Here is a 14,998-nt window from a genome sequence, read left to right as displayed (position 1 = left end):
AAAGCACCACATAGATACTAATAAATAGAAAATGCTTTGTAACTGTTCATCTGTGTTCATAAATAAAGAATGCAAGTTTCATAAAACCACTGCCTATATAAATATTGATGTGTTCAAAACTGTCCATTTGGAGTCCAGTGGTGTTTATCATGTGTACATTATAATTCAGATGTCTTTTCCCAAGAGGGGACGTTACAAAATAAGTAAATTATTATCATTGAGAAAATTGCAAAATCTCCAATTGGGAACTAAAAATAGTCAATATAAAAGAGCAATAACTCAGTTAAAAATAAGGCTGAAATTTCCCCTTCATTTATGTAGTTATTTTTCAAATGCTATGAAGGCCCGTGAGTGTACCTGGGTTCAGATTACCCCCTGAAGATCAAATCAAAAGGCAAAAATAAGCCCTGTTTTAGTATTATTTTTGTAAGGTAGATGGTGCTGTGCCCCCTAATGGCATTTGCAGGACATGAAAGAATAAGAAGCTGCCATAATTTAACTATTGGCAGTCCCTTCTCCCTTTCCTACAATGCTAATACCCAGCCACAGACAACTGCTGCTTGAGATATTCTGAATAGTATGTCTTTCGGGGGCTTTGTGTTTCCTCTGAGTCTCAATGGAAAAGCACCTCAGCTAGCTCCTACACAGTAAATATTATTTTCTTTTCAGACAAACTTATTTCCCAGTTACAGAAATCTGAGAACAAAACTCTGACATTTGGCCACATCCTCTCTCCTCCCTCTCTTGCTGATCTCTCAAAACTAGCTGGTAGTGTCTTGTGTGTGTATGCATGTGGAGTGGGGAAGGAAATGATACTTGAGAATTTAACATTGAGGATCAGATGTAGAACCTGGAATGTTCCCTTCACTGACTTCACCAAATAATATGATGTGCCTGATGCATGATTCTTTGTTTTTTCAATGGTATGCATTGTCGCTCTTGGTTAACCTGTTTGTGAATGATCTGTCTTATAGGAGAAGTACCTTTCCTGGTCATAATAGGTATGTCTGAAAAATGCACTTATCCAGTGCAGCTGGACGTACCTTATCATTGTAATTCAAACAGATGTTCTCTAAAGCTTGTTGCTCTAGACTTAGTTTCTAGAAATAATTAGTTAAACAAGAAGATAGGAGGACCTCCTAGTGATCTTTTAAGTGACTTTTTTTTTTTAATTGCCCAGTACAGTATATGCTGCTCTTTATATGTTAAGAAATAACGAGTGCTTTTAGGGAAGGTTAAATAAAATTATGGTAAAAATGTGAATGTATGAACAAAGTGAAATGAATCCTTAGTGTTGACTTGAACCAAAATTTTCAAACATGGTTGGTTAAAGCTAAGCACCTAAATAAGTGACCTGATTTATAGAGATGTTTAAGCCTTAACATGTGTTTTGAAAATGGTTGAAATAGTAGAGTCTGAGTCTGAAAATGCTTGTGAACATGATTGGTATTTTAATTTTCTTTGTGTCCACTTTCCTAATGCTTAACTTTGTCTCATTAATCTCAATCAGAGCAGCTATCAGAAGATCACATTTTGACCAAAAGATTGTGAAATGATGTCAGTATGTGTATATTGGGGCAAGATTTTTTAATCAAGGCAGTTAGAATAATACATTATAGATCATCAAGCTCGCCTTCTACCAGTCCAGAAGTGTTCCATATGCAACTTTTTAAGATTTCTTGTTCTGTCAGTCACTTTAAGACTTTAAGATGACATTTATGTTGACATGTAATATTGACATTTAAATATAGAGAACTTTACGGTTGAAAGACAAGCATACAAAAATAAGTGATTGCCCTTAACTTCTTTCTGTTATGTTGGGCATTACAACAAACTCAGTCCTCTGTGAACAAAATCCCATATCACTGGCTGAAAATCGAAACCACTAGGGAAAGAAACAACCTTTCACAAATGTGAATGTCTAGTGATGTGCACCTCTCTGGTGTATTATAAAGATCCCCCCATGTGGAGGACCATATGTGCTGCAATACTTAAGGGCCTCAGATAGATAAAGGTAAAGTGGTAGCTGTAATGCCCTTGCTTAGATTAGTAAATTAACATAAAATTACATGAGATTGTGAGGTTATAAATATTTAAGTTAATGTGAGCTTTTGAAATTGTAAAATTCAAACTTGCACATCAAGATGTGTAAAACTGAATTTAATGTCATTACATATTTACGAGCTGTAACAATCTTAGGTGTTTTGTGTATTTTAAGTATACTGCCGCTTACTACACTTTGTACACTAACAACCACTTAATCCCTTTTATTGTGTGTAGTACTATGCTTGGACAGAAAGTCATACACCCCAACTAAGAACCTGATACTGAATTCTTTATCAGCAGCTTTGTTTCTAATCCTTCTGGTTGCCAAAGTGAAGCTCACAACCACTTACTGCAGATAACCACACTGCTAGCATTTAACAAATTAATAATGCAAGGTGAATTGTTGGAGATCAGAAACTCCTGGAGCCTGTCAAATTGCAGGCTCTTGTTGTATCTAAATATATATCCTAACCTTTAAAATTCTTTACAGCTGTCACCCAAATCCTTAGTATTGAGGTGGGAAAGTAAATCATTTTAGATTTGAACGAATCCATCCCATGACTTCAGAAAGATGTCACATTACTGTGTCTCTGCATCATTAGATTAATAACTTGGGTTATTATAAAAGATTTCCCACTTAACAATAGGCCAAGAATCACATTCCAGTGTGAGGATGGATGTAATACATTGTTTCAATTACATCTACAATATGTATTCCTGCGTGGAATAGTGTTTTTTTTTTCAGATGTGCCTAGTTCAAAAAAGCATAGTAGTGGATTTAATAAGATGTGCTGTGTGCTTCTGAGGTTAGAATGTAGGCCTACAACTGATTGCTCAACATAACCAATAGACTAGTGAATGCAACAGAAATATAAATAGAAAGCAGTGTTTAAAGACATAAACATTGATTTGTCTGTGCTCCCAGTGCTGTTGTCTCTTGTCGGCTGCTGATGCCATTGTGAGCTCTGTCTCAGTAAAAGCAAATGACATTCTCAGCTGCTTTTAATTAATTGCTGTTGTCTGAACTCTCTAGAGAGTATAGAAATGTAGTTAATTGGCTACCTGTCTTGCTCCAAGGTTTTGTTGCTAATCATGTTGGATAATAGAACTTCAGCCTTGGATTCCATTGTGCTACTAAGAGTTTACAAATCAACTGCATTTTGTTGATTGGGATTGACTGATCCTTTTTTACTAAGTGGAGCAAGAGTAACATGGTTGAACCATTTCTATTGTGCTCTAAAACTCTGTTAATAATTTATGTTCATGCATGCAGATACTGTAAGAATCCGTTCTCTGTTAATATTAAATATACCAATATAATTTGTTAGAATGTGCATAGTTTTAAATATCACTTCTTGGTCAAAACCAAATATAAAAAAGTCTAAAGATTCTTTGCTGTTGAAAATAGGCAAGTTGAAGTCTTTAATATCTTTCAATCATTTTCCTCATTTACAGGCGGAGGTTTGATCTGCAGAATCCATCGCGAATGGATCGAAATGTGGAGATGTTCATGAACATTGAAAAAACACTAGTTCAGGCAAGAAATTTTATAACCGTAAACATTTTCTGTTTTGTCTTAATGTATTTTCCACTTTCTTTGGGGAAATGACCTTCTAGCTTTTAGGTCCCTTAGAGGTGTGACCTGCATAAGAATTCCAAACTTTGTACCTTTCTTGAATTTGTTTAAATGTAACTTTTCTCTTTTTCAGTCTGATCTTCCTTTCTTCCCATTGAGAATCTCTGAAATTAGTTAGTGTGGTTGACTAGGGGGAATACTTAGTACAGAGAAACCTGATAGGGTGGGGAAATAATTTTGAGCTTTAAAATTGTTAGACAACTATTTTTTAACTTTAAAATAAAATTGAGCATATACAGTCCAGTATCTTTAACAGGTTAAAACATTGTGCTTTAGAATTTAGGAAATGAAGAAGTTGTAAACATTTGTGAAACAACTATTCTTACAAAAGCCTGGCCACTTACGTTAAGGCAAAAAGTGAATTTACTGCTCTTGAAAGGTGCTGGGTTGTCAGGGCAGGTGTAGAAGTACATTATGAGCAGCAGCAATAGAAACTTCAACATCCCACCAATGTGCCTCAATCCTGACTTGGAGGGGCCACCTTGAGGAGTGTGCAGATAATTAATTTTGTTCATCAAAGTCCAGCAAGGGTGAAAGTTCTCGTTTTGTTTCTGATGAGAATACCTCTCCACTAGTAAATGGACTGAAACTCCAACTCATTTGTCTGAGCCACAGAACAGCTATCATATGGTAGCAGCTCATTCCTCTCCAGAGTCAAATTTGAACCATTGACCTAGAGGTGGAAAAGCGCTGTATATCCCATAACTCATCCCTTGTCCTTGTGCCATTGCAGTGATCTACTCACTTCCCCACCAGAGCAGGTCAATTTAAAATTAAGTTTATTATTGTGTCAGTGATTGTTTCCTATGATAATCCATAGGGTCTAGGCCAATACTCTTGCTTGTACTACTTTCAAGATGTACTTTTAAAGTATTTAGCAAAATCAGAAACAGGAGGGAAAGAACCCAAAAAGTGAACTCTTCTTTGACATTTTGGAATAAATTGTTTTGCTGTGATTTGATAGCTGTATATTCACTTTATTTTAAAATAAACATTTAGTATGGCTAAACCCACTGTGCTAGGTAATGTAGAAATCTGTAGACCCTAGTGCTGTAGGGTGAGATGCTAGTTTGGATGTATCGAACATGGTGTTTAGTTTTCCATTTACAGTAGCATGCTCAGGACTTGATCCAAAGCATAGTGAAGTTGAGAATCTTTCCATTTTCTTCAATGAACCAAGAACATGCTGGTGCACAGAACTCAGGTGTGGTGAGCAGGGCAGCCACCCAGGGTGCAAAAAAATGGGCAGCGTGGGGAGTGTCACAGGGTCACATGTCTTGTTGTGTCCCTCCTACCCCCCCGTGCCCCATTTCTGCCTTCCATTTAGCACAGGGGTTTTCAAACTCTGGGATTGGAAGTTGGTGGGAGCCCAGCAGGCCTCCTTGCCCTGCTCCCTGAGCCAGGCTGCCTCTGCACAGCTGGATGCTCCCCAGGCAGAGCTCCATCCACCGCACTCTTGCCTGTCCCTACCCGTGGAGCCCAGCACTGGCCGGTGAAATCCTCTGAAGCCATCCCCTACCCGTGGAGCCCAGCTGCCATGAGATGTTCCCCTAGGCACTTGCATACTGCTGCCCTGACACTACTGGAGCATCTCATGGCAGCTGGGCTCCATTGGCAGGGACCAGCTCCTGGGGTGGTGCTGGGCCCCTTTAGGGGAGAGGCGGAAGCATGTTGGGGCATAACTCAGAGCAGTGCTGCCCACCCTGCCTGGGGAGTGCCCATCTGTGCAGAGGTGGTGCAGCTCAGGGAAAAGGGCAGAGAGGGCTGCCGGGCAGCCAGCCAGTGCCCCAGCTCACACCAACTTCTGATCTAACAGCTCCTGGCAGGAGGTAACAGTTCTCAAACTATAGGGCATACCCCCACAGTTTGAAAACCTCTCTGCTACATGGAAGGCAGAAATTGGGAGGGGGGGGGCACATGACCCCATGTCCCCACCCACCCACACATCACCTCTAGGGGGTGCAAATATGCTTGCTTGCCACGGGCACTAAAATGCCTAGTTAGGCTCCTCACAGAACCTTTGCATTAGTGTTTGTCAAGCAGTAATGTTTAATGCAGTAATTAATCCCTGATGGGTTCATGCCTTTGATCCACTAGTTTCTGATTTAAAGTTTTGTCTTTTCTCCTCTAGAATAATTGTCTGAGCAGACCAACAATCTACCTCATTCCAGATATTGAATTGAAGTTGGCTAATAAACTAAAGGACATTGTCAAACGTCACCAGGTAACAGATGTTTGTAGCAGCCTTGCATTTTTGTAGGTTACGTTTTTGCAGCTGTTTATAAAGGACAACTGTAGAGATATTACTTTAGAATGAGCTTCCAAAAATTAAATAGTATAGAGAAGCAATGGGCAACCAGTGTCCTGGGACTGCATTAGTCTTTCCAGATCATTTTATTTGGCCTGCCAACAGTTAACACATGACTTATTCTGCTGTGACATTTATTTTTATTGCTCAACTTTTTTGCTGTGATAAACATTCTGAGAGTATAAAATGCTTGTTTTAGTGTGGAAGACTGATCACTAGGGGGATTCAATACCCTGAAACAGCACGTCTGTATCCACTGCACCACAAGTGTGGTGGGAAGTGGTGTGTTGACAAACCCGTGGCTGATACTTTTGTCTTAATTTTATCACGAGTTAAAAAAAATTATAAAGAAAAGTCTTTCATGAACAGTGGGAGCGTGAATATCTTTTTACTGAAAATGGACATAAGCCTCAGTGCCTCATTTGTTTGCGAGTCATGGCAGTGACAAAAGAATACAACTTAAACCATTTCTACAGCACCAATCGCAATGCCGAGTATGACAAATACACTGCTAATAGTCGATGTGAAATGTAAATGAAAAAGGCATTTCCACTTGATGAGAAAATGGTTTAAAAAAAAATTTCAGAACAGTATATCTTTCTCAGTGTATAGTTTTGCAACGAGTTTCAGATACGCATGAACACGTGGAAGAAAAGTTAACCAAAATTATGCTCAATTGTTCTTCATTTCTTTTGACACTAGAGTACAGATGTATCAGATGCAGGTCAGATACTGATATATATCTAGACGATTTACACTAGTTTTAACATGCACGAAGAGCTTATGAAGTTAGCCTAATTACACAGAACAGGAAAGGGCCCAGATATTTTTAGTGGAGTTCAGGAGGCTGTTGCAGATTTTCAAAAAGTTGCCTGCTGTTGTTACGGACAGACCACCTACTGTGTGTACATCACAGGTCAGGTTTGCACATTTGTTGAAGCACAGTGAAGTGAATTGCCCAACACTGCACTGAATTGTTCATCAAAAGTCTGTGTGGAAAATCACTGAACTTTGATCATGTCATGAATGTGGTCATGAAAGTTACAAACATAATCTGAGGTGGCAACAATAGCAAATTTGTTGCTTTTCTCAGTGAAGTGTATGTAAAGTATGGTGACTTGGAGCCATACACTGAAGTATGATGGATGAATCATGATAAATATCTTCAGAGATTATTGTATGCAAGTGTTGTAGCTATGTGGGTCCCAGGATATTAGAGATACAAGGTGGGTGAGGTAATATCTTTTGTTGGTGGCAGAGACAAGCTTTCGAGCTTACACAGAGGTTGGTCCAATAAAAAAAAATATTGCCTCACCCATTTTGTCTCTCTTGACAGATTATTTGCACTTTGAGGGGATATTGTTTGAAAAACACTGCAAGTTCTGATACTAGAGTTTCAGGAAAAAATGGAAGATTCTGTTTTTCTGTATTATGGCATTTTTGGCTGATAAAATCTGACATTTGAATCTGAAATTGCAAGGCATGGACCAGATATGTTGGATTTCATTGCTCACCTGGGTGGTTTCTGAGTAAGCTTGAATTTTTTAAGATTCTCCTGTTGGGTTTGGATTTTGGCCACTTTACAATATGTGCTGCATTTGCATTGAAACTGCAAGCGTGCCAAGTCAGTGTTTAGCGGGTACACTACTGGCATTGAACTGCTGCGGCTTAATTTCCACCAATGTTTTAAGGATTTTGAAAGTCTTTGACCTCACCTCATCCATTTTAATGATTCATTTGCATCTGTTTTCAGTGAACACCAACTAGAACTGAGCAGACTGCAGGCTGATCCTTTTTTGAAAGAAGGATGAAAGAGGCATTCAATTTTGAAAACTGCTTTCTGAATCCCATTTCCCAAATCTGAGAAAGTGGTCACTGAAATTGTGTTCTGTGTTTGGGGCTACTTATGCTTGTGAAAGTAACTTTTCTACACTGAATCATTTGAAGTCTAAGGAAGGAACCAACTGACTGATGAAACTGTTCCCGCTTATGATATAGATGTGCCCTCCTTAGTGCACAGGCAGGCTCAAGCTTGAGTTTCCCTCCGACAGGCAAGATACTGTAACAATAATAAACAGCAGAGAAGAACATGAAGATATTTTTATTTTTTGTTTTCATTTATTAATCCCCCTCCTCTTCTGGAAACTGAAAAAAAGTTAGTGAAAGGTTTAGGTTGAATCTTCTTTTTAAAAAAAAAAAAAAAACATTCAAGGTTGTGCTAAAAGGGACTTTTATTTTGAATAACACTCTGGTTTTACAGTGTTAATACAAGGTTAACTGAATGTTAACATGTTAATTGTGGCAAACGTTTGAGTTATGCAATATATAACCTCTTTAAAAGAATGTTGGGCCCACCAAAGGGTTTTAATGTATTTTGTGGCCCTATTCTTAAAGTTGCTCATCCCTGATATAGAGAAAGGAGTGTTTTTGTGGCCAATGCACACCTGGGTAGAGGATGGTCTAGTCTAGGTTCAGTTCCTGGCTATATTAGACTTCTGTGTGTTTTTAGGCAAGTCACTTAAGCAACTATCTCAGTTTCCCTGTCTTTAAAATGGCAATAATACTTACCTTCTTCACTGGGAGGATGATGATTAACTCCTTCATGTAGAAAAAGGAGTTTGAGATGTGAAATGGGCTATGTGAGTGTAAAGTAGTAAATTTTAGGAGAATGGGATTTACTTTGCCATCTGAACAGCCTTCTGGTGGTATCTCTCTCAGGCCATGGCTACACTTGCAAATTTGCAGCGCTGCAGCAGGGTGTGAAAACACACCCTCTCCAGTGCTGCAAATTGCGGCGCTGCAAAGCGCCAGTGTGGTCAAAGCCCCAGCGCTGGGAGCGCGGCTCCCAGCGCTGTACGTTATTCCCCACAGGGAGGTGGAGTACGGACAGCGCTGGGAGAGCTCTCTCCCAGCGCTGGCGCTTTGACTACACTTAGCGCTTCAAAGCGCTGCCGCGGCAGCGCTTTGAACTGCAAGTGTAGCCTCAGCCTCATACTCTGCTCTCATCTTAAATGCGTCTCTTCTCCCATGCATAGGTCTCCTAACTTTTTTCCCTTTGCAGATGGTAGCCTTGTCTGCTGAATGCTTTGATTTATTCATCATTCTATCTCCTGTAACTTAACCATATGCTCTCTACTACCCTAGTGTCACAGAGTTTGTGGGGAGACAAGGCCCTGAACCCCCGGCTTCCTGCAATTCTCCGTGACTCTCAGCCAGGCAGTAAAACAGAAGGTTTATTAGATGACAGGAACACAGTCCACACCAGAGTCATCGGCATAAACAGGACCCCCTTAGTCAGGTCCTTCTGGGTAGTAGGGAACTTAGAACCCCGAGATTGGGGGCTCTACGATTCCCCAGCCCGCTCAAGACTGAAACTCTCCAACCCCTCCTTTCTGGCCTTTTCCTCTTTCCTAGGCTGGAGGTCACCTGATCTCTTTGTTCTCCAACACCTTTAGCTATCCACTTGCAGGGGGGGAAGGGCCCTGGCCATTAGTTGCCAGGAGACAGAGTGACGGCCATTTATGCACACTGGCCCTTTGCTCTGCAACAATCTCATCTCCTAGAGCAGGGGTCGGCAACCTTTCAGAAGCGCTGTGCCGAGTCTTAATTTATTCACTCTAATTTAAGGTTTCGTGTGCCGGTAATACATTTTAACGGTTTTAGAAGGTCTCTTTCTATAAGTCTATAATATATAACTAAACTATTGTTGTATGTAAAGTAAACAAGGTTTTTTAAATGTTTAAGAAGCTTCATTTAAAATTAAATTAAAATGCAGAGCCACCCGGACCAGTGGCCAGGACCCGGGCAGTGTGAGTGCCACTGAAAATCAGCTTGCGTGCCGCAGGTTGCCTATACCTGTCCTAGAGACTTAAGAAATGCATAGGGCAAACTGAGGTACCCCACAGTATTCAGAGGAAACATTAAGAACAGTCCCACTTTGTCACATCTAGTATCTAATTCTGTAATATATGTTTTGGAATACAGTTTGTGTGAAAAATGCTAAACAACATTTCCATTTCTGTAAATACATCTCCCTCTACCGAAGAAAAATTCCATAGATTTTGAAGAAATATATCTGTAGAGTCCGACTGTCCCTTGGGTATGATTCTGTCTGCTGTGTAGTGACTATGAGGCTCTGTGTAGTAAATTGGATAATCTTGATGTTTTTAGTGCAGAGGAAAGGCAATTTTGTATTATAAATACACCAGTCAAGCAATATGGCATCCTCAGTTAACAAATGTCTTTTTTTAAAATCAATAAACAGTTGAATATTATAATATTTAAATGGACACTATCAACTTGAAAATACATAATTTCAGACAGACATGTTTATCTTTTACAGTTAAAAGGAATACCTAAAATTATTCTGACAAAGAAGTCAGTGAAAATAGCATCTTTTATAATTTACTGTGAGCATTTGACAGAGCTTTGAATATTGTCAGTGTCATTGTTTTCTCCTTCATAGTTGTCTTTTCCCTTGTGAAACAGATCCTTTTAAACATTCAAGGCAGAGCAGAACAGCCCTTTTTTTTTTCTTTTTTTTTTCTTTTTTTTTTTAGGAACTCTTTTTTAGGTTTATTTAAAGTTCAGGACGTGCTATTTAAAGGAGGATCCATCAGAGATTGGAATTTTTGTAGTCTATTTAAAAAAAAATAAATTTGACAGTGTCACTTTAAAATTACAGTTTGGATCAAAGTGTTTATATTCAAACACAATTATGGGTATCTTCTCATAGGAATGTATACAATAGACTTTCATAGACTAAGATTTGGGAAAATGAAGAATGAGAAAAGCAGTGAGAGGAAAGAAAAGATTGAGGTGAGAAGGGGTGGTACCAGATGGAGACAAGATGGTGTGCCAGAAGCAATCCTTCTTAAAATAAAGAAAAGCATAGTTAGGGGAAGCGGTAACCTTCAAAAGATGAACAGTAACCTACTTTTCTGATACCTTTAGAACATTGGAAGTAATTGGGTTGAGCACTTAGGTTCTGGATCTTACTATATTATAAGTAAAATCACCCATTAATGTTTCTGAAGTGGAAAGTTTTTTCTGTTTATAGGAGGAAGTAATTTCTGTATAGCTGTGGATTCTCAAGCAGTGTTTCACTTTTTTCCATAGGGAACCATCACTGATGAGAAGGCAAAGGCCACCCACCATATTTATCCTAATCCTACCTCACTGGATGATGGTAAATCATACAGAGTTTGTCTGAATCTTGTAACTAAAACACTTAACTGCTAAAGTGATGGTTGCTATACAAAGCCACTAGGTAGGAAGATGCACTCAACTTAATATTGAGAGCTGTTCAGAAAGCAGTAACTTTCAAGATTTGACTTAAAATGGTTTGTAGTCCTAAGTGTCCTGCATCACAATATGGGGATGTGGGTGGGTTGGGGTACACTGAGTGTTTTTATAGATCTGGAACTGTATTTTCTGGAAAGCATATGATGATGTAGGCCTTGATGGAGTGAAAGACTGTGCTATTAGCATTAAGCGCTGGCAGTGTGCTGGGTGCTGCGTAAAACAGATTATCACATTCCATGCCTCAAAATTTATAATCTAGAGGAGAGAGATGCAAAGGAAAATCAAGACTATGGAAGAGCCAAAGGAAGGAGTGGTCATAGATGACAAAATTTTTACAAATTGGTGGTGTAAGCAGGGCTTGAGACTGAACCTACCATGGACCACCTCACCTTGATGATTTGTTTTTGCCCCTGATCTCTGGGTGATAGAGCTAATCCACACAAATTACGTATTTCAAACCATATGCAATGGGATTGTGGCTAAAACAGCTCCACATCGACACTTCCAGGACTAAGTACAAAAATGACACTGAAAATTAAGTTGCGACAGGATTGATAGTATATAAGAATAGGCAAAAAGGTTAAATGTTCTGCTTTCCTAATAGTACCTCTTAAGAAACAGAGCTAGATCTGTGGTAGAGAACACTGGAGCCAAAATAAAACACCTAAGAATTAAAAACTACTTTGTATAGTTTCATAGGGATAGAAGTGTGGTTAGCATCCTTGCTTCCCAGTGTATGTCTGCATTGGTTAAGCCACAAGTGGCAGTGAGAGCAATATCAGTGAAAATTAATGAAATGAGTGGGTTAGATAAATCAAGACCATATTGTAGTTCTAATTTAAGACTATTATCTGAAGTTTCATAGCTTATCTAGAAGCATTTTATCATGCTTGTATCGTACACCATCTAGCTAGCTATTAAAGAACCTTACTTGTTAAGATAAGACTACAAAAAGTTCCTTTTTCAAATTTCATTGTCCAATATAATTTTGTTTCTGTGGAACTGGATTTCCCTGATGCAACATATCGCAAAGAAAGATGAAATAGTGTTGTTATGCCCTGGCGCCTGATTTCCACTAGATGGGAGTGTTTAGCTCTGTGTAGACTGCAGCATGTTGTGTTTTATCCTTTTGGCATCCCTTGGTTGAATGTGTTTTGCACTCCAAGAGGCATAATGCTGGTACATAACTACCTCATTTGTGTTCAGAAGCTGTCTTTAATCCATTTGTTTCCTGAATAGGGAGGAGCGCAGTTTGACATCTGTGGCGAACTTGCAACTATGTTCTTAGATAGAGCTACATGGCTCTGTTTAAGTCCTGACTTTACTGAGCTTCAGGGACAGCTTGACTGAAATGGAGCCATGAACTCAAGAAATACTACTGCATAGTTCAGACTCGCACTCTAACCTACATTTAAAAATCATGTGATGGGTAGTATTCTCCAGATTTCTAAACACCTCTCCCCCTTCTCCAATGCCATGAGCGGGGGAGGAAATAATATTTTAAGACATCTTTTAGAAACAGCTAACATCATTCAGAAAAACCACTATTGACTCTAGTGCCAGCTACCTATCTAACTGTATTGGAACCATGCTCATGCTCTTACTGCAAGATAAGGAAAAACTCATTTCCTTTGTCCCTGGTTTGGCCAGTATCCAAGCACCAATTGTCATTACAGGTGTCTTAGTAACAACATTCTGCATGAAGGAAACAAGAACTGGATTACTAGTCTCACTAGGTCAGCATTGTCTTGGAAGTTCTGCTGAGTTAGCACACTCCTTTCCTAAAAGTTATGCCTTAAGAATTATTTTGGGGATGTTCTATGGCCTGTACTATACAGGAGGTCAAATAGATGATCACAATGGTGGCCGCTTGCTTTAGAATCTGTGAATTTTCCCTCATGTAAGGCTAGTTATTTCTCACTTCAAAACCATCTTCCTGAAAGAGGAGCGTTTTTAAGGATTGTATCAGGTACACTTTATCTAGAAGTTTAATTCCTGTGAAACAGGCTGATGGGTGTAAATCAGACTAGGGGAATGCTGACAAGGACACAGTGGGGGTGGGGAATAGATATTTTCCAATTGACAAAAAAAAACTTCTGGAGGGAAAGGGTTGGGCTTCAAACCTTACAATACTTAGAACAGATATATTTGTCCTGCGGAACTAGACTTCCTGGCTCGCTCCACCTTACTTCTGCCTCTTAAGTAGCCCCTTACTGAACCTTGTACTGCAGGAGCTGTTCTATGCTCCATACCAGGTTCTCAGCCTGGTACGTTAGAGTTAGAAACTAGCAGCAGGCAGGGAGAGACGGCCAGCTAGAAGGGGCGGGCTGGGAGAGGGAGAGTTTTCAAGGGCAGGCAAGTCTTAACCCAGCTCTACCTCCCATCAGCCAAAAATCCTCCCCCTCTTCTAGTACAGTGCCTTCAAGTGACCACTTTCAAGCCTTTACACACTGACCAGTCACCATGGTGCTAAAACTCTGGGGATTAGCCAGTGACCTCAGGGTTAAAGTCTGCAGTGCATATGCAGTGTCAGCAATGGAGACTTAAACTCTTCAAGTGAGTTTATTCTTGTGGACAAATTGGCAGTGGGTCCATTTATGAATCTATAGAGGCCTAAAAGGAATACAATAGGCCTTTGATTTAAAAAAAAAAAAAAGCGTTAAATTGTAGTGTGGCAGCAAGGCTGCTCAGATGCCCTATGTTTCCAGCAGCTCCTTACCTATCTCATTCTGCTATTCAGGACTGTGGATCTTGCATTTCTAATGGCCCACTGCAGATCTTGTCCAAAGGCCAGGAGTAGGGTTTTTAGGACAGATGCAGAGTCCATACGGAAGCTAATGGTATATTGCTGCTTACCCTGAGCACACTGTAGTTCAATTAAAGAAATGTACCTTAAAAATCAGCCTGCAGCTTCCCTGCCTCCTCTGACATTTGGTAGAGGTGACTGAACTAAACCCTGCTCTTACTGTGGCAGGGTCCCCCTGCTTGAGTTAGTCACTATCTCAGTCTGACTCTGTTTTTTCGTTTTGCAGATGAATGGTTGAGACCTGTGATGAAGAAAGATAAGCAGGTGTTGGTGCACTGGGGCTTTTACCCAGACAGGTAAAGAAAGGAGATGGGGAGAGACCCTTCATCTCTAAATCCTGAAAAAGCTTCTTAAAAAAGAGAAGTGTTAAGTCTTAGAAGTTTGAAATTGCAGATGATTTAATCCATCATTTCATACAGATGAACTGTTCCTCTTGGTTTCATGGGTCTGATTTCTTCTGATGTTAAACCACCTTCTGCTCTGCAGCTGTGATTAAGTTTAGTGAACTTGCACATTGTTATCCAGAACAAAATGGTGACATCCCAGCTTTGTATGGCCTGCAGTTGTACTCTTCTTTTCTAGTCCTACAGAATAATGCCACAGGGTCAGGCCCGGTGGTTTCATGTAAGATAAAAGTTTAAACCCTCCCACCCCTACGCCCCCTTTTCACCATTTTACACACCATCTGATTGAATTGTTTTGGGGGGGGGTTTAATGACTGTACAACACAGGCTAGAATACCCAACACACAGTGTATTGGTCTCATGCTGTATGGCCTCCTAGTGACTTAGTAATTCTTATAGTACCCAGAACTAGAGAAAAGAGATTTTGTTCACTCTAATAACACTTGAAAATTATATTGGCATAGCTGTGTGTCGGGGTGTGACTAAAACGCACC

At 39.7% G+C, this 14,998-nt stretch overlaps 1 protein-coding gene across 1 annotated transcript in view; it reads left to right on the top strand.

Moving 5' to 3' along the window:
* The window catches only part of SMARCC1 (SWI/SNF related, matrix associated, actin dependent regulator of chromatin subfamily c member 1), a 147,336-nt gene that overhangs the window by 15,308 nt on the left and 117,030 nt on the right, over window positions 1–14,998 (top strand). The window contains exons 4-7 of the mRNA XM_045004886.1: window positions 3,502–3,583; window positions 5,814–5,906; window positions 11,109–11,178; window positions 14,327–14,396. Coding sequence (XP_044860821.1) covers window positions 3,502–3,583; window positions 5,814–5,906; window positions 11,109–11,178; window positions 14,327–14,396 — 315 coding nt within the window. The remainder of the gene's footprint in view (window positions 1–3,501; window positions 3,584–5,813; window positions 5,907–11,108; window positions 11,179–14,326; window positions 14,397–14,998) is intronic.

The sequence above is a fragment of the Mauremys mutica genome, chromosome 2, assembly GCF_020497125.1.
Source record: "Mauremys mutica isolate MM-2020 ecotype Southern chromosome 2, ASM2049712v1, whole genome shotgun sequence".
NCBI classification, from domain to species: domain Eukaryota; kingdom Metazoa; phylum Chordata; order Testudines; family Geoemydidae; genus Mauremys; species Mauremys mutica.
Note: the sequence above shows the minus strand (reverse complement) of the source record. Positions and strands in the feature narration are given on the sequence as shown.